Raw genomic sequence first — 24,286 nt, 5'->3', positions numbered from 1 at the left:
TGTAGTTGATGGGATATGAAAATTGCTGCTGCTGTCTGCTGCTCTGTAATGAAACGTGGTGGATGCATATCAAGGTATGGGGTGAGGCGGGCTTCCGAGAGCTCTAAATCTCCTTTAAACTGATAAATTATGGCTTACGGTGGTAGGCGGGTGCAGAGAGGGTGGGGGGGGGTGGGTGTGGAGGTGGCCCACTGAACTGGTCTGCACAGGGCCCCGCAATTGCTAAGACCGGCCCTGACAGGAACATACCTCTATGGGCAAGAAAGGTATGTGGAATGCTGGTACAACAAACTCTTGTTAAACACAGGAAAGCTGAAGAGAGTTAAAATAAGTGCATTGAAACACATTGTAATGAACTCAACTGCTGAGAACATATATACAAATAGGAGGTATGAATATAAATATAAAATTTCTTTAAAAGAGGGACAATGTGTAGACCGAAAAAAAGGAAAACTAAAAGTGTTCAATGATAAAAACTGGTATGCAAACTGAAAAAGTAAAAAAAAAAAGTTAATAAAATAGTAAAAAAAAACAATGCTAAAAGAAGAGGACCATAATAAAACAAAATATGCTTGTGCTGCTCCTTCGTAGAGGTGTTTCCTGTTGTGCTGTGCCGGCAGCCTTTGCTGCCCAGGTGTAAGGAAGAGAAGATGAAAGATTGAGGCATCCAGTTAGGCCAATCACGGTGACTGAATATCTTATGGAACTAGTGGCATATTTCAGTGATGTGATACTGTCTTTGAAGCTGGGCTTTTTCCCAGAGTTTAAATTGGACTGCTTTGTTGGAAAATGTTGCTGCAATGAGGGCATTTTTGAGCACTAGATGGCACCAATGTAGCACGGATGTGCAGCTGTAATCTTACTGGACAAGGGAGTGGTAAACTGAGCATAAAACTCTGGGGAGCTGTGCCTAGAAAAGTTTCTGATGCTTCTTTTGGAAGATAATGGTGTGATTATCATTCACTGGAGTATGCTGTCAAACAGTTTATCAGGGTGGAGCAGTCTCCAGCATGTTGGGCTTATAGGCGTGACAGCAGAGTACTTCTTTTTCTTCTCTGTTTTCCCTCTCTGAGTTGTAGTTCCTGCTTTGCTTTCCTGTCCTATTGTTTATATCTGCAAAAAACAGTGCAGACCACCAATATACTGGCAACTTACAGCATGAAAGGCTTTCTCACCAAAGAAGATTCTGTGCCCAACATGGCCATGTTTCAACTATATAAAAGTTGCATCAGGAGCAATAACTGTTAACTAGAAAAAGCAAATTTTGAACACTAAATAGTAATAAATCATAATGATAAAAACCATGAAGATTAAAAAGTATAACCAGTCCATAAGATAAACATGTAGAAAAACAAACATTCAAAATGGGTAGACTTGCATAATGTAGTTCATTTAGAAGTATCTGAAAATGATAAAATCGTTATAAAATCAAAAATGCTATATGATAGTATAAAAGAGTGTGTACAAATACATCAAATTGCAATCTCAGGTAGTGTGTAATACTAGAGGGACCTTGGGTGATCTTATTTGAGGATCTCAAGGAGGAGAAACGGTGTGACAAGGCGGTGACCATAGCCAGAAGGATGCTAGGCTGTATTGAAAGAGGTATAACCAACAGAAGAAAAGAGGTGTTCATGCCACTATACAAGTCGTTCATGAGGCCCCACTTGGAGTATTGTGTTCAGTTTTGGAGGCTGTTTCTCACTAAGGATGTAAAAAGACTTGAAGTAGTTTAAAGAAAAGCAACAAAAAAATGATATGTGATTTGGACCAACAGACGTATGAGAAGAGACTTGACCTGATTATGTATACCCTAGAGGAAAGGAGGGATAGGGGTGATATGATACAGCTGTTTAAATATATGAAAGGTTTTAAAATGCAAACAAATCTATTCCAGAGAAGGAGAAACAGTAAAACTAAGGACATGAATCGTGATTTCAGAGGGTTCAACTTAGGAGTAATGTCAGAAAGTACTTTTTCACGGAAAGGTTAGTTGATGCCTGGAATGCCTTCCCATCATGGGAGATGATGGGAGTTAAAAAAAAACCCAAACAAAATAACAGTAAAACAAATGTAAAGATGTCTGGGATAAACACAAGGATTCCTATATGGAAAGAGAATGGAAGCAAAACAAAAAACTTATTTTGTTGTTCCAGTAATTGGTAAACAAGGCCAGTGCTGGGCATACTTACATGGCTGTGCCCTGATAATGGCTAGACACATCTAGATTGGCTGGAGTGGGCTTTGACAGCAACTCCAGTAATTGGGGAGTATGTCCAGTGCCGGGCAGACTTAAGAACATAAGAATAGCTGTACTGGGTCAGACCAATGGTCCATCTAGCCCAGTATCCTGCTTCCAACAGTGGCCAATCCAGGTCTGCAAATACCTGGCAGAATCCCAAATAGCAAGATTCCATGCTATCAATCCTAAGGTAGACTATGGACTTTTCCTTCAGACTTCTATGGTCTATGCCCCCTGACAAAATGGCAAGGACAGATGAAGATCAAGAATATATATGTTATATTGCAACACGTGCTAAGAGTTTATCTTACTGGGCAGACTGGATGGACTGTGCAGGTTATTATCTATTGCCATCTACTATGTTAGATGGAATATATCATGCACAGATGGGCAGATGATCAAAATCCCCACGCTGTTCCAAACAGTGCTCTAAAAATAGCACTAGAACAGTGCAGGGCTTTACCATCCCTATTATCAGAGATAATAGCATGCAAATTTATGCGCGCTATATCTCTGATCATAGGGTAAAGTGTGGGAGGATTGTGAAATCTTCCTGCGCTTGTTTGACAGGTTCAGACTGTCAAAAGCCCAGACCTATCAAACATGGTCTGAAGGCCCGTGGTACCCCCAGACCCCCCTGCAGCTACAAGGCCCTGGTGGTCTAGTGCTACCCCCACCCCCAAGCCAGCAACATGGGGTCTGGAAGTCCAGTGGACCTCCAACCCCCATAACTTCCCCAACACAATTTTACCCCCCCCCCCCAAAAAAAAAAAAAGCCCTGGTGGCCCAGTGTCTGCAAACTCAAGCACCCCCCAAAAAACCTGGTGGTCTGGTGGCCCACCCCCGGTACCTTAATGGTGGAGGAGGGAGTATTACACTCCTTCACCAGCACTGCCATGAAAATGGCGGCCCATAGCCCTGCCCAATACATCCTGGCATTCACGGGTGGGGCTTCACCACCATATAAGCCGCCATTTTCAGGGCGGAGCTGGAAGAGAAGGGAGTGTTCTACTACACTTCCTCTTCCACTGTCAAGGTACCAGGGGCGGGCCGCTAGACCACCCGTTTTTTCTTTTTTGGGGGGGGTGCTTCAGATTGCAGCCACTGGGCCACCAGGACTTTTTTTTTGGGGGGGGGCGGGGGTGAAATTGTGTTGGGGGGGTGAGGTCAGAGATCCTGGGGTCCGCCGGACTTCCAGCTCGTGTGTCGCCAGCTTATGTCGGGGGTGGGGGGGGGGGTTGGGAAACTGGATGTCTGCCAGATCTCCAGCCGGCTTATGTCTGGGGGGGGGGGGGGGGACTGGAGGTCCGCAATGTTCCACAAACCCTAACGCCAACTCTGAGCTGGCGTAGGGTTTGGCGCGCTGTCGGCTGATCATTGGGGAGGAATATGTTTTTAGCATGCATTTGCATGCTACTTGGGTCAGAGCATTGTTTTACGTGCTTGGAGGCTCTGATCATGGGGCGGTAGCAAACATGGGTGCTAGTATGGCGCTAATAGTCTCTAGCGCCCGCGTTTGCTTCTGATCATCAGCTCAAGAGTGCTCTGCTCCTTCCAGTGTGACTATAGAAGTGCATGAGAGGGCTAAGAAGGCACACTTCCCTCTAGAGGTAGCATAAATCACTGGCATATTTCAAAGCTACAACTCAAGTATAGATTTAAAAACAAAGAAACCCAAAAGTCAAAAAAAGAAGGGATTTTACAGTGAATTACTTACAGCAACTGCACTGTTCCTCAGTAATCTGTCTGAAAACCAACCTAGCTTGATCTTCTGATAACTTATACGTGCGCTCTAAATGTCCAAGGTTACTTGTTCTTTGAATCAATATAAAAACAACCAAAGTACATAAAAATCTTAAATGCATTCCTAAAAATAGAAGGAGAGTGCTTGGTGAAACTTGCTGATGAAAAACATGTAAAATACTGCTGCTTGAATTTTAAGTGGGTTGTTTACATTGTATTGATGTGTATCGTCTCAAGTTTTTAAAGATTTGGTGTGTGCCCACCTAGAATTGTAAAAAAAAAAAAAAAAAAAATTCAAAACGGAGCTCCAAATGCTTTAAAAATGTTTAAAACACTATATAATTCTGTGTATTCCAGTGGCCATAATATGGGTTCCAAATATGCGGCAGTAATGTTATCAGCATTGGAACATACTAAAAGTCAATGAGAGCACATCCTTGGTTATTCTTAAGCACTGGAATCTTAAAAAGACTTCAAAAAATGAGAGTTTTGATTCATAACCACACAGCTGAAATGTCCCAGTTTTAATCATTCACTGGATTATGCTGTCAAATACAGTAGAACGTCGATCATCCGGATGTCCAATTATCTGCCCAGTAGTAATGTACCTTCCCAGCCAATCCTCATGGTCCGCTCAGTTTTCTGCAGGAAATGATGTCAATGGGATTGGAGACGCAGCAGAGAAAAGCCCTGCCCTTTCCTTTTCCGGCCCTTTTCTGACTCATACACAGTAGAATAAAAACTCTTTCAGCCTGGACGCGGCAGAGAAAACGGCCTTGCTCTTTCAGCTTACGGGGACACAGCAGAGAAAAAAAGCCTTGCTGTTTTAGCTTGTACTTTTTTCTGCCAACATATTAATGAAAATAAAACTAATGTTCAATATGCCATTCTCTGATTGCGTTCTCTTTAGAAAAATTTGATATGTCTAAATATCCGGATTTATGATTATCTGGGCCACCCTCTGTAGAGGATAGTCCGGATAATATGCGTTCTACTGTAGTTTTTTTTGTTGGCGGGCATTGGGGTAGAGCAGCCACCTGCGTGACAGCAGAGTGCATCTTTTTCCCTCCCTATGTGAATTGTAATTCCCGCTTTGCTTTCCTGTCCTACTTATATATACATTATTATTTATACTGTAAACCGCCTAGATGACTCATCTAAAGGGCAATGTATAAAATAAAACTTGAAACATACAGCCTCTGTATTATATTTAGAGTGTTTCCCTGCTGGCACGAGTTCAGAGGTGATTGTACGAGAGTTTTGACACAGTAACACTAAAGTCTGTGCAATAAAGTGCACTGTAGCATGGGTTTATACTCGCGTTTTGACACTTTTTTTTTTTCAAGCTAATTTTGATTCCATATTTATGGCCTTTTCTACTAAGGTGCGCTAGGGTTTTTAGCACGCACTAAATATAAGCGCACGTTAAAATTGCTAGCGCTCCTTAGTAAAAGATCCTCTTAATGAGTTTTAGCACAGAAATAATGCACTTGAAGTTTAGCACATGTTCTAGACAAATGTATAGAAAGACCTGCATTTGGAGTTACTTCCAGTGGAGGCAAATGCGGGATTTTTTTACATCACCACTTGGCTTTTCACACCAGCTATAAGGGTTGTCTCCCTGAATTGAGGACCCTGGGCAAAAGATCCCCAGTTAGTGACACCAGGGCCTGAAATTCCTGGTGGTCTAATGGTCCACCAAGTTTGGGGGCAGGAATGATCCCCACTTGATCCTGCCTTTGCTTCACCATCTTATAAAGTGACTCCTTACCCGTAATGGTACAAGGAAGTGGAGAGAGAGAGACTTTCTGTACCACTAGGCCACTATGGATTTTAGTCCCATCTGAGGGTCTCGGATTAGGGACTCTAGCACAGGGGTTTTGAGTCAAGAGCTCCCTGACTTGTGGGTTCTTCTTTGTGAGGCACAGTTTAAATTTTTGTTTTTCATTTTAAAGCACGTTCAAATGTAACAAGGTATGCAAAGCTTAGCACACTTTTTTAAAAATCTAGTTTTCTTAGCATGGATTGCTTAACACCTACTGCATTAGTATATCATTAGCTTAGTGCATTGGGCATTAATTAACAATAATACACTAAAAATGAATGCTGATCTTAACTCTCTTTTTGTTACCTTGATGGCTGTGACACATACAGCAAAACAAGATGCAGTGGTTCTTGTTATGTAGAACATTTTAGTAAATCCAACAATCTTCTATTCATCAAATAGATAATTGTGTGGTGCTTGTTGCCTCTGTATGTGTACAGCTGCACGTTATTCGGGAAGTCTAACTTTTGTAATCTTTTCAACTGTTATACGAACATACATGCTATTTCGTTGTTTTCTTGTGCTACTCTGCTTTGCATTAAGTAACTGTTGTGAGTAAAGAGGTGTTTGAGTCAGCCTTTAAAATAAATTTTCTTTTTTTTTTTTAATGCCAGGTAGTGAATCGAGGTGACACGTACCCACAGGAAGTGGGAGCTACTGTACAAAAAGTAATGGAGAAGCTTGGCTATTCCAACCCATACCGGCTCGTGTGGCAGTCCAAAGTATGAAAGGATTTGGTGTGTGGGAGAACCTTAAAATGTTCCTGGTGGGGCCCACTTCACAGTGTCCTTTGGAAACTAGCAAGTCATCCAGTCTGGCCCAATAGGGCTGTTTATATTTACGTCATATTTGCTGTAGTTGTTCAAATAGCATGGATTTGCTGTCATATATTTAAGTCTTTTCAGGGATAAGGTAAAACTGACCTGTTGCATTTCCCAGACAGGCAGGAAGGTTTCTTGTCCTCAAGCTGCCACCTCACGTGATGTGAATATAGGATGAGCATGTTATTGACATGCACATCCCACAGATGCATCAGTTGGTTAGTTCTGATATCTGATGCTCAAGGAGGTCTACAATACAGCTCAGTTCAGGAACAGTGGTAGGAGCAGGATAGAGATAGGAGAGTACTACTGTCCACCTGGCCAGGATGAACAGAGAGATGTAGAAATGTTATCAGAAATTAGGGACACTAACAAACTGGGGAACATAATAATAATAATGGGTGATTTCAATTACCCCAATATTGACTGGGTAAATGCAATATCAGTGCATGCTAGGAAGGTAAAATTCCTTGATGAAATCAAGGACCACTTTATGGAGCAGCTGGTTCAGGAGCCAACAAGAAGAGGAAGAATTCTAGACCTAGTCATTATGGAACACATGATCCTGGTGCAGGACGTAATGCTGCTGGGATCATTTGATAACAGTGATCATAACATGATCAGATTTGGTATAACTCTGGAATACGTACACACAAGAAATCCAACACTTTAACATTTAACTTTCAAAAAGGAGGCTATGATAAAATAAGAAGCACAGTTACAAAAAAAAACTTAGAGAAGCAGTTGCAAAGGTCAAACATTTACATCAGGCGTGGATGTTGTTCAAAAATACCATTCTGGAAGCCCAGGCCAAATATATTCCATGTATTAAAAAAGGAGGAAGACAGGCCAAACGACAGCTGGCATGGTTAAAAAGTGAGATGGTGCGACGTCAGACTCTGAATCAACAGCGTACAGCATGGCCACGGACGGAGGAGGATGACGAACAAGAACTTTGAAGACCTCGGCGGCTGGCGGGGGTTGGGGTCCCCCGCCAGCTGAAGAATTATTTTTAAAAGTAGGCGGAAGCGGACCTCGGCTGGCGGGGGTTGGGGTCCCCCGCTAGCAAAGGTAAACAACATCAGCGGGGGAGGGTTGGCGGCGGGAGGGGGGCCAGGGCGAAATCTGCGGGGGCCCAGGCCCCTGTGGCCCCACGCAGATACGCCCCTGATTGGAACATCCCATCAGCAGAATCAGAAAAATCATGGATAAGTGCTTTGCTTAGACAAATGGTGATGGAACCCATGAAAGAAGGGTTGATGCTGGATCTAGTGCTCACAAATGGAGGAAATGTTTCCAATGTCCAGGTGGGTGCCCACCTAGGCATTAGTGATCATCACCCAATATGGTTTGATATAAGAGCGAAAGTGGAGTGCAGTTGCAGAAAACTCAAAGTACTGGTTTTCAGACATGCTGATTTTGGTAAAATGGGGGAGTACCTGAAGAAGGAACTGATAGCATGGGCAGGCATAGGAGAAGTGGAAGGGCAGTGGTCCAAGCTAAAAGCTGCTATAAATATGGCAGTGGATCTTTATATAAGAAAAGTAAATAAAAACAATAGAAACAGGAAGCTGATATGGTTCTCCAAACAAGTGGCTGATAAAATAAGGGCAAAAGAGATGGTAGTCAAGAAATACAGAAGAATACAAGACGAGGATCACGGAAAACATTACTGGATTAAATTTAAAGAAGCGAAGAGGGAAATACGGTTAGCAAAAGCACAGGCAGAAGAAAAGATGGCTTAAGAAGTAAAGAGAGGTGTGTGTGTATGATGGGATATATGGGTATGGGATCTGCACCAGAAGATGTATGACAAGTGACTTGAAGACTTGAATTTGTACACCCTAGAGGAAAGGATATATCTATCTATAGATATATACCTTTTTCAGATATATCGGGGAAAGGAGAAAGGCTGGAAATGGAATTGTAAGACTAAAAGATGTGGAAAGTGAGGAGGATAAAGTGAACATGCTTAACAAATATTTCTCTTTGGTATGCAAGGAGGAAAATTCTGGAGAAAGACCGTGGTCAGCTGGCGAAGGTATATCTGGGAGTGGAGTGGATATTGCGCTGTTCACAGAAGAAAGCATTTATTTAAAAAAACCCTGAAAATTTGAAAGTAGACAAAGCTATGGGCCTGGATGGGCTACATCTCAGAATATTGAGGGAGCTCGGAGAAATCTTGATGGGGACCTCTTTAGGATTTATTTAATAGATCTTTAGAGATGGGAGAGGTTCTGTGGATTGGAAATGAGCAGATGTGGTTCCTCTTAACAAAAGCAGAAACAGGGAAGAAATGGGAAACTACAGGCCAGTAAGCCTCACATCGGTGGTAGAAAAAATAATGGAGTCACTGCTGAAGGAAAAGAGAGTTAACTTCTCAAATCCAACAAGTTGCAGGATCTAAGGCAACGTGGTTTTATCAAAGGAAAATCCTGCCAAATGAATCTTGATTTCCTTGACTGAGTGACCAAAGAACTGGATAAAGGATATGCACTAGATGCACTAGGGAGCTAAAGTTACGTTTTTGCATTACTCCATTTTAATATTTTGAGCTACTTTTGTATGGATATGTATATGATGCAGCTTGTTAATATTTTTATACCATTATTGTATATTAACATTAGTACAAACTAACGCACAAGCACATTTATGGCAGTGCAGCATTAATCTCACTATAATAAACTTGGGTTCAGAATAATTTATCTTTTTATATATATATATATATATATATATATGCACTTTAAAAAAATGCTAAAGTGTTTTAAATTGTTTTAAATGTGCTCAGACCATACCGTTTACACCCATTATATCCCCAAGAGGAATATGTGGTGGTGTCACAATGGAACCATCATTGCACATATGATGTTCCACCTCCTAATATTTGTGTATGTACATACAGCTGCACCCAAGTAGATCTTACTCACCGATGTATGCGTATATCTATAATACATATGTATAAGTCATGAACTACTCACATTAAATATTGTTAGACTTGAGCTCAAACCTCCGCCCATAAATTATGGTACATTCCATATTACCTTCTGATACATGGATAATAAAACATACAGTTCAACGTTTGTTTAAACCTAAAGGAGGAATATGTTAATTCATGACACCCTGATCTCTCTTCCCCCACATATCTTCCCCAAACCAACCCACAATGCGATATACACACATATTCACATAATTATTTCACTTCCCTTGGGGTATATTGTGCTCGTGCTTGTGCTTCATTAGAATCACATATCATTCATCCATTCCAATCTTGCCATCAAAATAACTGCTCCCTTTAACTCTGGCCGAGTTTCAAAAGTCTTCATCAGAAAGGGAAACTAAAAATAGAAACATACTCTTTTACAAACAAACCACACTTACAGGGTGAAGTATATACTCACAATGCTTCAGACAAACTCAATATATTAAAACATTAATGTCACAACAACTGAAGAAGCAATCTGCAGACAGGTGAAACAGCAAGAAGCAGACCAACTGGTGCGGAGATAGATAATTTATTATACTAATACCCAAATCCCCAGTTAGATCTGTGCATAGCATCTTTGTAAAAGTTAATATCTTGAATCTGTCTTCTGATTTCTTCTACATAATTGGTTTTGTCCAGGTTAACTACTGCACCCTCTTTATCTGCCTGTTTGATCACAATGCTGGTATCCTCTCTTAATGACTGAATGGCTAGCTTTTTTTTCCATTGGTTTTATTGTTGTAAAACAGTTGTTTATCTTTAGACTCTAATACTGTAATGTCGTTTCAAACCGTCTTTCAAAAGTCTTTATCATGGGATTGGTGAATCCTGGTGGATTCCAAGTGCTGTCCTTTTTACCACCGACATATCAATACTGGTGACACATTTGTTGGAAATAATCAATTCAATGAATGCAAACAGGAAACTTGCCCTATTATACAGGACCAGGGAGAGGAGGAAAGAGAGGAAGAGGATGGCTGATAAACAATTCAGGGATCAGGCCAATCGATTCAAAATTTTGAACAGATATTGGAAATAGAGAATAATGCAAGTTCTGAGCTGCCTTTGCAAAAAGTATTTAATGTATCAGCAAAGTCATTTACTCAGACAGAAATTGCTGTTCTGGAAAAAGGCATATCATATCATAAGTATCCACTCTGAAATATAATGCTTTCAACACTAGAGTAGATTTATTCAAGTTAACACAGAAACTAAAAATCGGTGATTATTTTTCCAACAAAGGTGTCCCCAGTATTGATATGTTGGTTGGTTAAAAAAACAAAAAGTACAGCACTTGGAATCCACCAGGATTCACCAATCCCATGATAGACTTTTGAAGATGGTTCTAAACGACATTAACAACATTAGAGTCTAAAGATAAACGCCCATTTTACAGTATAACCAAGGAAGAAAAGCTAGCTATTCAATCCTTAAAAAAGGATACTAGCATTGTGATCAAACAGGTAGATAAAGGGGGTGCAGTAGTTATCATAGACAAAACCAATTACAGTGAAACCTCGGTTTTCGTTGACTTCGGATTTTGTCGTTTTCGGTTTTCGTCGAATTTGGTAGTGAAAAATTTGTCTCAGTTTTCATTGGTTGTTTCGGTTTTCGTCAGCGTGTCCACGCTGGTAATTTTGCGTTCTCCTGTGGCGTTTTTCGTTGTGCGATACAAATTTTGTCGTTTTGCCCACCCTGCTGCTTTTGGTTCAGTGCCTCTTCATAATTGACTGTGGCTTGATGATACAAATTTTGTCGTTTTGCCCACCCTGCTGCTTTTGGTTCAGTGCCTCTTCATAATTGACTGTGGCTTGATGATACAAATTTTGTCGTTTTGCCCACCCTGCTGCTTTTGGTTCAGTGCCTCTTCATAATTGACTGTGGCTTGATGATACAAATTTTGTCGTTTTGCCCACCCTGCTGCTTTTGGTTCAGTGCCTCTTCATAAATGACTGTGGTTTGATGATACAAATTTTGTTGTCTTGCCCACCCTGCTGCTTTTGGTTCAGTGCCTCTTCATAAATGACTGTGGCTTGATGATATAAATTTCGTCGTTTTGCCCACCCTGCTGCTTTTGGTTCAGTGCCTCTTCATAAATGACTGTGGCTTGATGATACAAATTCCGTCGTTTTGCCCACCCTGCTGCTTTTGGTTCAGTGCCTCTTCATAAATGACTGTGGCTTGATGATACATATTTTGTCTTTTTTATTCATGTAAAAGAAAAATTTCTTATTGCCTCGGTTTTCGTCTGTTTCGGTTTTCGCCGATTATTTTCGGACGAATTATCGACGAAAACCGAGGTTTCATTGTATGTAGAAGAAATCAGAAGACAGATTCAAGATACTAATTTTTACAAAGATACTATGCACAGACCCAACTGGGGATTTGAAAAAGGGTATTAGTGCAATAAATTATCTATCTCTACACCTGTCGGTCTGCTTCTTACTGTTTGCTATTGCAGCATTAATGTACAGTAAGCCTGTGGTTCACATGTGTTAACATGTATTACCTTTAATAGACTTAAGCATATTGGCCCCTTAGAAGAAGCTTGTCTTTGGCTGGTAGGAAGTGGAATGATTTTTCCAGCAGTAGATCCTGCTCTGAAAAAGAGCTGTAACATTTCTTTATGTCCGATACAGGTCGGTCCCATGGCCTGGCTGGGTCCCCAGACAAACGAGGCTATCAAGGGACTTTGTCAGAGGGGAAAGAAGAACATCCTGTTGGTTCCCATCGCGTTCACCAGTGACCACATTGAAACCCTGTATGAACTGGATATTGAATATGCTCAAGTTTTAGCCAATGAGGTAAGATCCTTGTCATTTCATGTCAGCATTTGTTTTTTTCACTTTGCTTTCTTCACAAGAGTTAGTATGGTTAAAGATGCCTGGCCTGTATTCTCTGGGTATTAGGATGTCCCAGAGCTGGTGTTTTTTTTTTTTTTAATCAACGTCATACAAAGCAAAGTTAAGGGCTGGTGTTTTGAGTGTGAATAGGAAACAGGCAAATATCCAGTAGTACATCTAAAATTATAAACATTTCCACAGTTACTTTGTGCTGCTCTGAAAATCCACATACAACTCTAGAAGTATAGTTATATTTCTAAAAGTTATACCTCTTTATTTGTGTGTTGGCAGATAGTATATTGCTTAAACCCTCCTCCCATATTCAAACTGATATAGTCCCTCCTAGCCTAAAATTCCCTCTCAAACCACTATTTTCCTCAGATAACTAGACTGTTAAACTATAAAAACACTTTCCAAACTTTTTAAATCCCCAAACATGGGACTCTATTGCTGTTGCATGTGAAGTCTTACTCAACCGCATTCTCCAGTTTCTGCTCCAGCTCTGTCAAAGTGGGTCCATTTCTCCTGCGTCCATTCCGACTGATCCCCACCATCCACATCTCCTGTAAGGGTATCTCCACTCCTGTCAGCACGCTGCCTCCTCCGCGTTCTGCTCCATGCCTCCTTTGATCTCCTTGACGAACTGCATCGCCTCCGCTGGGACAGTGAAAAATCGTGTCTGTCCATCATAGTGAACCCTCAGGCGCGCCGGATACAACAAGGCAAAGCGAACTCGACGTTGATGAAGCTCCGTACAGGGACCCACAAATTGCTTGCGTTGCGCTGCCACTGCAGCTGAGAAATCCTGGAAGCACAACACCCTCTGCTCTTCATAGCATACTTTTCCCAGAGATCGCCAAGCTCTCAAGATCTCCTGTTTGTGAGTGTAATTTAAGATTTTACAAATTACAACTCGGGGACGCTTCGCTTCCGATCTCAACTGTCCCAAGCGGTGTGCACGCTCTATCTTTAGGTTGTTCTCCAGGGCTTTAACTTGTAAGACCTTTGGCAGCCAGGACTCTAAAACTTCGCGCAAATCCACTTCTCTTACAGATTCCGGGATCCCCACTAGTCTGAGATTTTCTTCTTGCTCTGTTCGCTAAATCTTCCAATTTCATTTCTAGTTGGGTGATCCTCTTCTGCCAGTCCTTATCGCGGCCCTCCTGCTGTGCACTCCGATCTTCTAGTTCTGAAAGTCTTTGCTGAAATCCCGCCATATCATTCTTTAGTCCTTCTAGCTTGTCATCCATATTATCAAACTTTTCGGAGATCCTCTGCAATTTAACGTCTACCGATGACTCCAGCAGTTGCAAGACCTCCGCTACTATTTCAGCCACCCAGACAGAGCTCACAGTTTCTCCCGAGGGGCCGGCGTCCGCCATTTTGCCGTCTCCAGTTCGCCCTCGTGCTCCATCGTTCCGCAGCGATTTGGATGCCATACTATTGAGATTTTTCGGCGGATCTTCTCAAATTTCTCCTCGGTAACATTCTGTTTCTATTTGTACTCCGTGCGAGTTGCTATCTTGTCGATTTCAACCGTTAGAGGGGTTGATGTTATATCGGGGTCTCAGAGCTCTCCCCTGCGGCGTCCTATCCCTCGCCTAGCATCACGTGACTCGCCGTGTTGGCAGATAGATGTATAAATTATGCATTCAGTCCTGAATTTTGAAACAGAACATATAACTTTTGCCTGCACGCGCTCCACCCTGATGAATAAATGTGGCCGTTCTGTGTATGGAATGTTCAGAATTATCTGTAGATCTGCCAAAGATATTTAAAAATAATAACTTTTATGTGGTTGCAGACTACATGGATGATTTTGAATATTAGGCCATTTGTGTTAGAGCTTCTTCTTGCTTTTGTCCTTACCACATGACCCCTCCTTTCCTGCTTCTGATTGGAAAGAAAAGACAGAAAGCAGACACTGGAAGTCCAAATAGGTTCTTTTTCATATAGTCCCAAACAGGTTCTTTATTTATACAGACCCGACGTGGCCACTTTTCACCAGTTAGGCTGCATCAGGGGTAGAGACATAAAACAGCTAACCAGGGACAAAGGAGGCTTAGCCCAGGTAGCAAAACAGACCATCCACGATGACTTAAGCAGTAGTTTTCTGACAGAAAGTGGAGCAGCAGCAGTTTCATACCTTTGCTGAACTATACTCTCAATATGCTCTGGCTAAAAGTGGTAAGATGTTGCTGCTCTAGATGAGCCAAAAATGAGGGACTTTTTTGTAGTTCAATACTAAAATTGGCCAGCTTAACTGTAGGTATAACTGCTTGACTTGTCAGACAATTGTGAAACAACTAATAGGCATTTGAATTTTTAGCATTTCTTTTAAGCAGATAGCATTAGAATGATTTTCAAGTAGTCCTTGAAAAATGTGAATACAGCCACCCTGTGGGGTGGGTGGTCTTGGTAGTACATGAAGAAGGAACTTGCTGCTCTTCTCCTTTACCTCCTCCCCTGTTCTCTTCTTTGCTTGCTTATTTATTTATTCAAATTATCCCACTCCGTAAAATAATTTTCCTTGACTCCAGTTTTTCTGTCTCCTCCCTTTTTTCTCCTACCTCCGTGGATACCTTCTATATACCAAGACAGGTTTTCCTTTCCTTTCACTCTGTTCTTGAGCCTTTAATGTTAGTTTCTTCATGCTGCATACCCCACTAGGAACAGTGCTTCCTAAAATATCCAGTTATTGGGAGCATTTTTGTTGTTACAGGTTTATGAAAATTATGTTCCATGCATATATAGTGGTATTTGCAATATTTAAATAATTGAAAAATAAATATAGACAACGTGACGTGCTCCAGTTATTTTGGAAAAGGGATTTAAGAAATACTGCTGCTTCACAATTTAGTACAATGCTGCAAGGCTATACCTCACTGCTTCCTGTCCACTCCTGCCTTGTTGGTTTGATTTCTGCTGTTTCTATTGGCTGGGCTAGGGGAAGCTAGAGAAGCGGTAGTCTCAATCCCCAATGGGAGGGGGGTGTGAGGGGATCCATGGCATGATTGTCCTTGGTTGTCAACCTGTTTGGCCAGCTTGGCAAGTTTTCTTTACGGGAGAAATCCAGCCAGTGTAAATACCAGTTTTTTTTCTAAACACTAGACCAGCCAAACAATACCCTGCACCACAGATCTTGTCTTTTCACAGTAAGGACCGATGACGTAAGGCATGATTGTGGCAGCAGCTGGTTTTTAAGAGGCACAGGCCAGAGTGCCCTCCACTTCTAGGCCCTCTCCTTGTGTGCTGCCACACATTCAGCTGTCCTAAGACAAAATATGTCTGAAATTTATGCTGACCTCTTGTGGGCCAGCAGCTCAGCTGGGTTCATATTGTAACTCTGGTTAAAAAAAAAAATTTAGGAATGCATAAATAATAAAGATTTTTTTTCTTCTCCACACCCCTCTTTCCTTCACTCACAATTTGCAGTCCTCAGTTTCCTGAAAGAAACTGTCCTAGCTTCTGTAGGGGCAATGGCGCTAGAAGCTGAGCATGCACCGGCTCAATCTTTGGCCCATATGCTTTAAGAGCCAGCTGCAGCTGTCATCACTGTAATCCAGTGGCGTAGCCACAGGTGGGCTTGGGTGGGCCAGGGCCCACCTATTTATGGCTCAGACCCACCCAACAGTAGCACATGTTTAGTGGTAACTGGTGGGAATCCCAAGCTCCGCCAGCTGAAGATTTCCCCCTGATGGTAACAAAAATGCTACTCTCTCCACAACACCTGCGCATACTCAGTTTTCAGTGCATGCCTGCTGCCAAGGTGGAAAGAAGCGTTTTCTCATCAGCTGAGAATTTTTTTTTTTTGGGGGGGGGGAGGGGGGGGAGAACACTTGGTGCCCATCCAATTCTTGCCTAGGCCCACCCAAAATCTGTTGTCTGGCTACGTCCCTGCTGTAATCAGACTTTGGACTGGACTACGCTGTGAAAACAAATGTTCTGTGGATCAGAGGAAGTTAGAGTTGTTCACTGTAGAGAGAGGGAGGAAGAAATGAGGGGGGGGGCATATATTCTTTCTTGAGGGTTTCTTTTAAAAGTTGTCAATTCAGTGTGGCCCAACCTAAAGATTCTTACTGTTATGGCTGTACTGCAACACAAAGGTGGGTTAAATTGAAGATTTGCCTAGAGACCGAATATCCTTGTGCCAGCCCTGCGTGAGTCATCAGAGTATATAAAGGGAAAATTGGTGCTCCCTTGCTAGGAGGCCAGGGTGCAGGCTTTTTCCTGGTTATTGGTGCCATGTTTCCGGAGATGGTATGAATGCAAGAGGTCACATGCTTCTGCACTACCATGCTCTCAGCTCTCTCAAGAAAAAATGTGTCTGAAATCAATGCCGACCTCTTGTGGGACAGCAGCTCAACTGGATCCACTTTACAACTGGTTTAAAAAGAGACTTTATTTCATCCTTGATGCATATGTAAGCAATGATGATTTTTCTTCTGTACACCTCACTTCCCCCACTCAAGTTTGTACTCTTTGGTTTCCTGAAAAAAAGCTGTTGTAGAAAAGGAATTTCAAGGATGAGGGACATGATACAAAGCTGGAGGTAGGAAAGTTCAGAAGAAATATGATGATATATTTACTGAGAAGGTGGTAGATTTCTAGAATAATCTATCTACAGAGGTGATAGAAACCTATTAAGACTTTCCCTGAGACACTTAGAAAATCTGTTTTTGGGCTCAAAGGTCCGAATTTTTCCTGACCTCTTGCGGCCTACACAAATGAGACGAAGGGCCTTTTTGGAACTTCGTCCCAGGGTGGTGGCATTGGGAGCAAACTTTGTATTGCATTTTCCTTGTTTTTGTAATGTAATGCTTGAGGGTAAACATTTTCCGTTTGTAGACCCAAAACAGTTAAAAGAGCTTATTGATGCAAGAGTTGATGTGAATGTAGTAAGCCTTCCCTAACTAGCAGGTTGGGGTCTGAACCAGAGGTAGCATCTATTGAATATTATTTGTTTTCCTTTTCAATTTCCTTAATCTTGGAATCTAATTTCTCAAAATTGTGGACAAACTGGCTGTTAAGATATTTACTTATTTTTTTTATTTCATGTTAAATAATGCCGATTGCATATTCACTCTTTGTGGTGAGGTATTGAAACACTTAAATAAAGAAATTAAAAAAAAAAAAGAGGTGATAGAAACCTGAACTGTGAGTGTACTCAATGATACTTGGAATATATGTAGAGGACAGTGATAGGAACATCGTTGGAGGGTTGCAGTATTGCTAGCAACTCGTTCTCCATTCCCTTGAAAGCAGAGGCATGGGGGAGATGTGAGAAAGAGAATGGAAGCAGATAAAGGAAACATGATGTAGTGACACTGCAGGTCATGGAGGATAACTGGGTAGGACCCAGTAAGCAACAGCTCACCAGAAACCAATTGGGTCAGTACTAGTAAGTTGGTGGTGGGTGGGTACAATCCAGCAAGGTGATGAGGCGAAAACAAGGGGCAGGTAAAGAAAGCAAAACCTTATGACCTTGCAGGGCACAGAGTCCAAGCCAGCCGGATATTTGGGCAATAGCCTTGTTAGTTTTCCTAGCTGTTTAGATTATTGTAAAGCCAGAAGGGCCTGTGTGTTGGAAGTAACATGCTCAGGATGATAAAGCACCAAAGCAGAAGATGGTAAACATTGATTGGGACCACTAGTAATATCCTACAAGCAGCAGGAAAATATCCTTAGCAGTGTGAAGAGGAATGACTGGGCAGATTAGATGGGGCCATACAGTTTTTAATTACTCCCAAGTATTGTATTATAGTATTGTTTGTTCTCTGTTTTGTTTCAGTGTGGTGTTGAAAACATCCGAAGAGCTGAATCTCTTAATGGAAATCCTTTGTTCTCTAAGGTATTGACCTTGTGCACCTTTAACATAACTAATAGAGATCTTTTATAAAGAAAATGTTGTGGATTTTTTAATTTTATTATGACTATGGCAAAACGAAGCACTTCAAAGCTGAAACACATATCTTAAAGTATTTCATGCCTGTCAAGGTCTTTATCTGTATTTAAGATGATCTTGCAGGTACTTCATATTATCATCACTGACTAATTTTTATGGTCACCTGCCCTTCTCTGCCCCTAATCCAGGCCACTGTTATACAGATAGTACTGGGCTATATTAATCATTAAATGACCCAATACTATCTGCATAACCTTTGGAGTTCTATGGATAGGGGAGTTATGTGTTGGTCACTCAGTAGCCAATGCATAATTCGCTTTCAAAATCGGCACATCAGTGGATAGTGGAAGCATGACTTAGTGCCACATATTAGGGCTGTGCAGAGGACTCATGAAGGCATAATAACATAAAGAACAGCCATACTGGGTCAGACCAGTGGTCCATCTAGCCCAGTATCCTGTTTCCAGTAGTGGCCAATCCAGGTCACAAGTACCTGGCGGAAACCCAGTAGCCAAAAAAAAGGGGAAGGAGTAGCGTGATAAACGAGACTCTTCCAAAAAACCCAGGAGATGTAATGATGGGTAAGAGTCTTTAATCAATGTTAAAATGGGACTCGACACAGCATCATGTTTCTGCAAAGTGCCTGTATTCAAAGGGCACCAAAAGAATGCGCACTAAGTATTATTCTAAACGGTGCTCAAAGTTAGGCACCATTTAAAGAACAGTGTTTAGCGCATCTAAATTAGGCATGGATCCCCTGAATTCTGTAACACTACATGCAAATCCTAGCAACGTCCCTGACCCGCCCATGGCTACGCCCCCTTCTCAGATCTACACAGAAAAATTTATGAGCACATCTTTATAGAATAGTGACTAAGGATGCATGAGTAAATTCCAATTGTTGCCAATTAGCACCAATAATAGTCCCAATTATTGGCACTAATTGTCTTAAGCAGTTAAATTGCATGTGCCCAAATTTGCACATGCAATTTCGAGCAGTATATATAGAATTAGGGGGTTAATGCGTGCATGTTAGTGCCTAGGTTATAGAATTGCCTCCTCTATGCTTGGGTTCCTTAGGCCTTTAATGAATGAATTCAGGCTGGATGGCTTGGTTGGTTTTCATTTTCACAGGTTCTGCTACCTTATTGGTCCACCAAAAAGTGCTACCCTTAGAGAATGACATGCAGAAGAACAGAAAAGCCTCAAGTACATCAGGAGGAGGAGACCTGCTTTGTCCAGAAAGCTTTCATGTACAGTGTCATTGTCTTCAGATAGGTTATTGGACCAACATAAGAATCAACATGCAAGCAATCTTGTTTTCTTTCTTATATAGCAGTGATCACTGATATTTCTGTAGCAGTGAAACCAGTTTGTACACCTGCAGAAAGCACATGACCCCGGGCAGCACAGGTTGATGATTTCTTCTGGATTGCTTGCATGGGTCACGACCCCAAACATGGGTTTCGTAACTCTGTTTTGGAAACTGTTATATGGTCATGAAAACTATCAGGCTTATTTTCGAAAGGGAAGGATGCCCATCTTCCGACACAAATCGGGAGATGGGTGTCCTTCTCTCAGGGTCACCCAAATCGGCATAATCGAAAGCCGATTTTGGGCGCCCTCAACTGCTTTATGTCGCGGGGATGACCAAAGTTCCCGGGGGCGTGTCAGCAGTATACCGAAGGCGGGATGGGGCGTGGTTAAGAGATGGGCGTCCTTGGCTGAAAATGGAAAAAGAAGGGCGTCCCTCACGAGCATGTGGCCGACTTGGTCCCTTTTTTTTCACGACCAAGCCTCGAAAAGGTGCCTGAACTGACCAGATGACCACTGGAGGGAATCGGGGATGACCTCCCCTTACTCCCCCAGTGGTCACCAACCCCCTCACCCAAAAACAAATATGAAAATACATTTGTTTCCAGCCTCTATGCCAGCCGCAAATGTCATACCCAGCTCCATCACAGCAGTATGAAGGTCCCTGGAGCAGTTTTTAGTGGGTGCAGTGCACTTAGGCAGGCAGACCTAGGCCCATCCCCCCCCACCTGTTACACTTGTGGTGGTAAATGTGAGCCCTTCAAAACCCACCCGAAACTCACTGTACCCACATGTAGGTGCCCCCTTCATCCCTAAGGGCTGTGGTAGTGGTATAGAGTTGTGGGGAGTGGGTTTTGGGGGGCTCAGCACATAAGGGAAGGGAGCTATGGACTTGGGAGCAATTTAGAAAGTCCACTGCAGTGCCCCCTAGGGTGCCCGGTTGGTGTCCTGGCATGTGAGGGGGACCAGTGCACTACGAATGCTGGCTCCTCCCATGACCAAATGCCTTGGATTTGATCGTTTTTGAGATGGGCGTCCTCGGTTTCCATTTTCGCCGAAAACCGGGAATGACCATCTCTAAGGTCGACCTAAAGGTTGAGATTTGGGTGTCCCCAACCGTATTATCGAAACGAAAGATGGACGTCCATCTTGCTTTGATAATACGGGTTTTCCTGCCCCTTCGGCGGAACGCCCTTAGAGATGGTCGTCCCATTTCGATTATGCCCCTCCACGTGTTGCTTGGTCTTAGCTCAGTAGAAGTGCTGGTCTTTGATAGAGGTTAGGGAGATGGGGAAAGCAGCTTCCTTGGATCAGTTGAAGATGCAAATCTGAGCAACATTTGCAGCGCTCTTTCCTCAAGCTGGATAGTGAAAAGAATCTTTGCTGCTGGGATGCCCTGTTCTATACTTTTACTTTGGATACAGTTAATGCATATCCACATTGCACTGCACTAGAAAACACATACATGCATTTTTTTCCACTCTGTAGAGGGATACATTATATTTAGACACCAAAGCTTGACAGGATTTTAAAATGGGGATCTGATTTTTCCCTTTTTAAGAATAAAGTAAGGCTCAAGGGATTTGATGTGACTTTGTTACAGGAAAAAGACTATTGCAGTAGGAGAATAGAGCATGCATCTTAGCAATCTTGTGTGTTTGCTTTTCTTCACTGGAGCCTTCCGTTAGTTTCCCAGACAAGGAATGGCATTTTATTCCAGGGATTTTGAATCTGGCTTAAAGCAAAAATGGAAGGTTGGTCATATAGATTTTTAATTAAATATTTTAAATCTGTGTTTCAGGCTCTTGCAGATTTGGTCTATTCCCACATCACATCAAATGAAATCTGCTCCAAGCAGTTAACCCTGCGCTGTCCGCTTTGTGTGAATCCTGTCTGTGGAGAGACAAAATCCTTCTTTGCAAGTCAACAGTTGTGATGTGTAACCTGAGAACATACATTGACTATGTAGGAAGATCCTCTAATGGTGCTGGACTGCTATTGTATAGGACAGTTCTATCCTTGTTTGGGGAGGAGATGTGATGCACAATGTAATACCCCTGGTCAGGATTCTGCACTTCTGCTCTGACTCCATACCTGCAGGATGAAATGATAGCAGGAAGCAACCTCGTATCTGCCAGCCTTTGTTGTTGTTACCAGTGCATTCTTTCTAGCAAAAAAGGTGCCGGTACTGAAATGCCAGATCACCCTTCAGGGGTGGGGTGATCACTGAGGAACCCACCCCACAATAGCCAGCCCCCCTGCAACCAGTCACAGAATCAAGGACAAGGCAGAATTAGTGTGTAGAGCCTGAGCTCTTTCATTAAAACTTGGGTCAATTTTAGCAGGCAATGGAAAAGGTGCCGGTACTCAGTACCCCCAAGTACCCCCTCAAAAAAAGCCCTGGTTGTTACATTTGTACCCTGCGCTTTCCCACTCATGGCAGGTTCAATGCTGCTTACATGGGGCAATGGAGGGTTAAGTGACTTGGCCAGAGTCACAAGGAGCTGCCTGTGCCTGAAGTGGGAATCGAACTCAGTTCCTCAGTTCCCCAGGAACAAAGTCCACCACCCTAACCACTAGGCCACTCTTTTGCTATAGGTGAACTCACTTGCAAGGAAACCTTGTACCTCCAGAGGGAAAGTATGTCGTGATAAAACATAACATGATGCCTGTTACCTTAAGCAGTCTGCCTCTGGCTTAGCTTAGTTATGGCATGTGGGGGGGAGGTTCATAAGAATAACATATTCGGCTAAGGTGATGCCACCTTAGGATTGTTCTAGATTTGTTTACATTTACCATAATTAGGGAGGCATATATCAAAGGACATGAGTTACCCAAAACCATAGATCTAACTGAATTTCATAAATAAACCTGAAGACGTGTTTCATGACACTTATCCTGAGCTCTAAGGGGGCGATTCTATAAAGACTTTAATATTTACACTGCAAATACGAGTGTAAGTGACCAGAATACTGGCATATATGTGTGTAAATGCCAAAAATCTAGCTACATGTTCTGTAAATACATGCATATGTGATAGCAAGTGTTTCACATGATGGGCATTCACATGGGTGGTGCTTGGTGGAACTCACATGCCCTTATCTTATAGAATCACTCAACACTCCTCAGCTGCAACAGCATCGACCTCAGCAGTGACTAATTTCACATGGCCAACAACCCATGATTCACCTGCCTCCTCATCGGTCCAATTATTTTATTTAATTAACATTTTCTTACTCAAAAATAACATTTAAGATAAATGTAGATAAAAAGTTTCAACTTAGCTTGTTAAATGAGAAAGTCAGCAGTTGTGCATGAAGTCCACACCTTGACAAAGCTCAGGTTTACTGCCTAGCGAAATATGGTCCGTGTAGGTGGAGGATCTACATAAAGTTTCAACTTAGCTGCTTGTTTTTATCTACGTTTATCTTAAGTGATGATTTAGAGTAAAAAAAAATGTTGATTAAATAAAATATTTGGACCGATGAGGCAGGTGAATCATGGGTAGTTGGCCATGTGAAATGAGTTGCTGTTGAGGTTTGTGCTGTTGCAGCTGAGGAGTGTTGAATGTTGTAATTTGAGTACATTTTGTGGCTCCCACTCTTCTGACCAGTTAAAAGGATGTATCTTATAGAATGGCATACGTTATACCTGTATCTCTGGAATCTAGGCATTAGCATTTACACCAGCTCTATGGCTGCTGTAAGTGCCCATGCCTAAACACATACATGCATTTATATACCCGTTTATACTAGTATTCTGGTAAGGAAAGTAGGTGCCTACATTTCTTTGTAGAATAAGCTCCACATAGATGCCCCTAGAATTACTCCCTCTGAGCCTGTCGATTTTGTGAAGTTTCTACTCAGCTTCCTTTTTTTATCCTCCTTGAAAGAACAGTTGAAAGTGGGAAAAATCTTAAAATTAGAAAATTACCCAGCAACCATTTAACATAGACATGCATTGTTATAGGAATAAAATTAATTTTACACAATTCGGTCGTTGCTATTTATCATGCTGCCCCCCCCCCCCCCCCCCCCCCTTAAGTGGAGTCTCTTAAGCCAAAAAGAAAAATAGGGGCTCTGGTTTATGTAGGATCAGATTTTTACAAGATCTCCTTATTTCATTTTTAAGTTGCTTCCTCTCCCCTGTAGTCGATCAGTTCATGCTGTGTTGTAGGGCATTCTAATTTTAGGAGACCTTACAGTTCTAGTGTGGGGACTTAATATAAAATCTCAATTTGTTATGTCCCAAACACTCATAGTTAGAGTATGTGTTGAACAACAATGCTTCATTCACAATCAGCATTCAACATTTCCAAAACTACAGTCCTACTATCATTTGGATAGTAATTTTTAACAGGGATCATCAGAGTGTCTTGCAGCATACACCATATGGGAACCATGTCCCTTTATATTCAAGGTGCTGCGCAAATTCTTTAAATAACTTTAAGCACTTATGCTCTATAATCCATGGCAAGATCAAAAAAGAGATGCGCATGTATTAGCACTTAACTTTGGCAGCAATTTTTCACCAGGAACAAACCTTCGCCAACATGGCCAGGTTTTGAAATCCTTCTTCAGAGAAGAGGTTCGCTGGGGAAAAAAACAGTG

The 24,286-nt window shown here is 42.0% G+C and overlaps 1 protein-coding gene across 4 annotated transcripts in view; it reads left to right on the top strand.

The window, feature by feature from the left end:
- The window catches only part of FECH (ferrochelatase), a 61,424-nt gene extending 39,515 nt beyond the window's left edge, over positions 1 to 21,909 (top strand). For all 4 annotated transcript variants that reach the window (XM_030192981.1, XM_030192978.1, XM_030192980.1 and 1 more), the window contains exons 8-11: positions 6,425 to 6,532; positions 12,254 to 12,418; positions 18,249 to 18,308; positions 21,478 to 21,909. In XM_030192981.1, the coding sequence (XP_030048841.1) occupies positions 6,425 to 6,532; positions 12,254 to 12,418; positions 18,249 to 18,308; positions 21,478 to 21,612 (468 nt within the window). In that variant the 3' untranslated portion in view covers positions 21,613 to 21,909. The remainder of the gene's footprint in view (positions 1 to 6,424; positions 6,533 to 12,253; positions 12,419 to 18,248; positions 18,309 to 21,477) is intronic.
- The last annotated feature ends 2,377 nt before the right edge of the window (positions 21,910 to 24,286 follow it).

The sequence above is a fragment of the Microcaecilia unicolor genome, chromosome 2, assembly GCF_901765095.1.
Source record: "Microcaecilia unicolor chromosome 2, aMicUni1.1, whole genome shotgun sequence".
In the NCBI taxonomy this organism is placed as follows: domain Eukaryota; kingdom Metazoa; phylum Chordata; class Amphibia; order Gymnophiona; family Siphonopidae; genus Microcaecilia; species Microcaecilia unicolor.
This window is presented reverse-complemented; position numbering and strand designations above follow the sequence as displayed.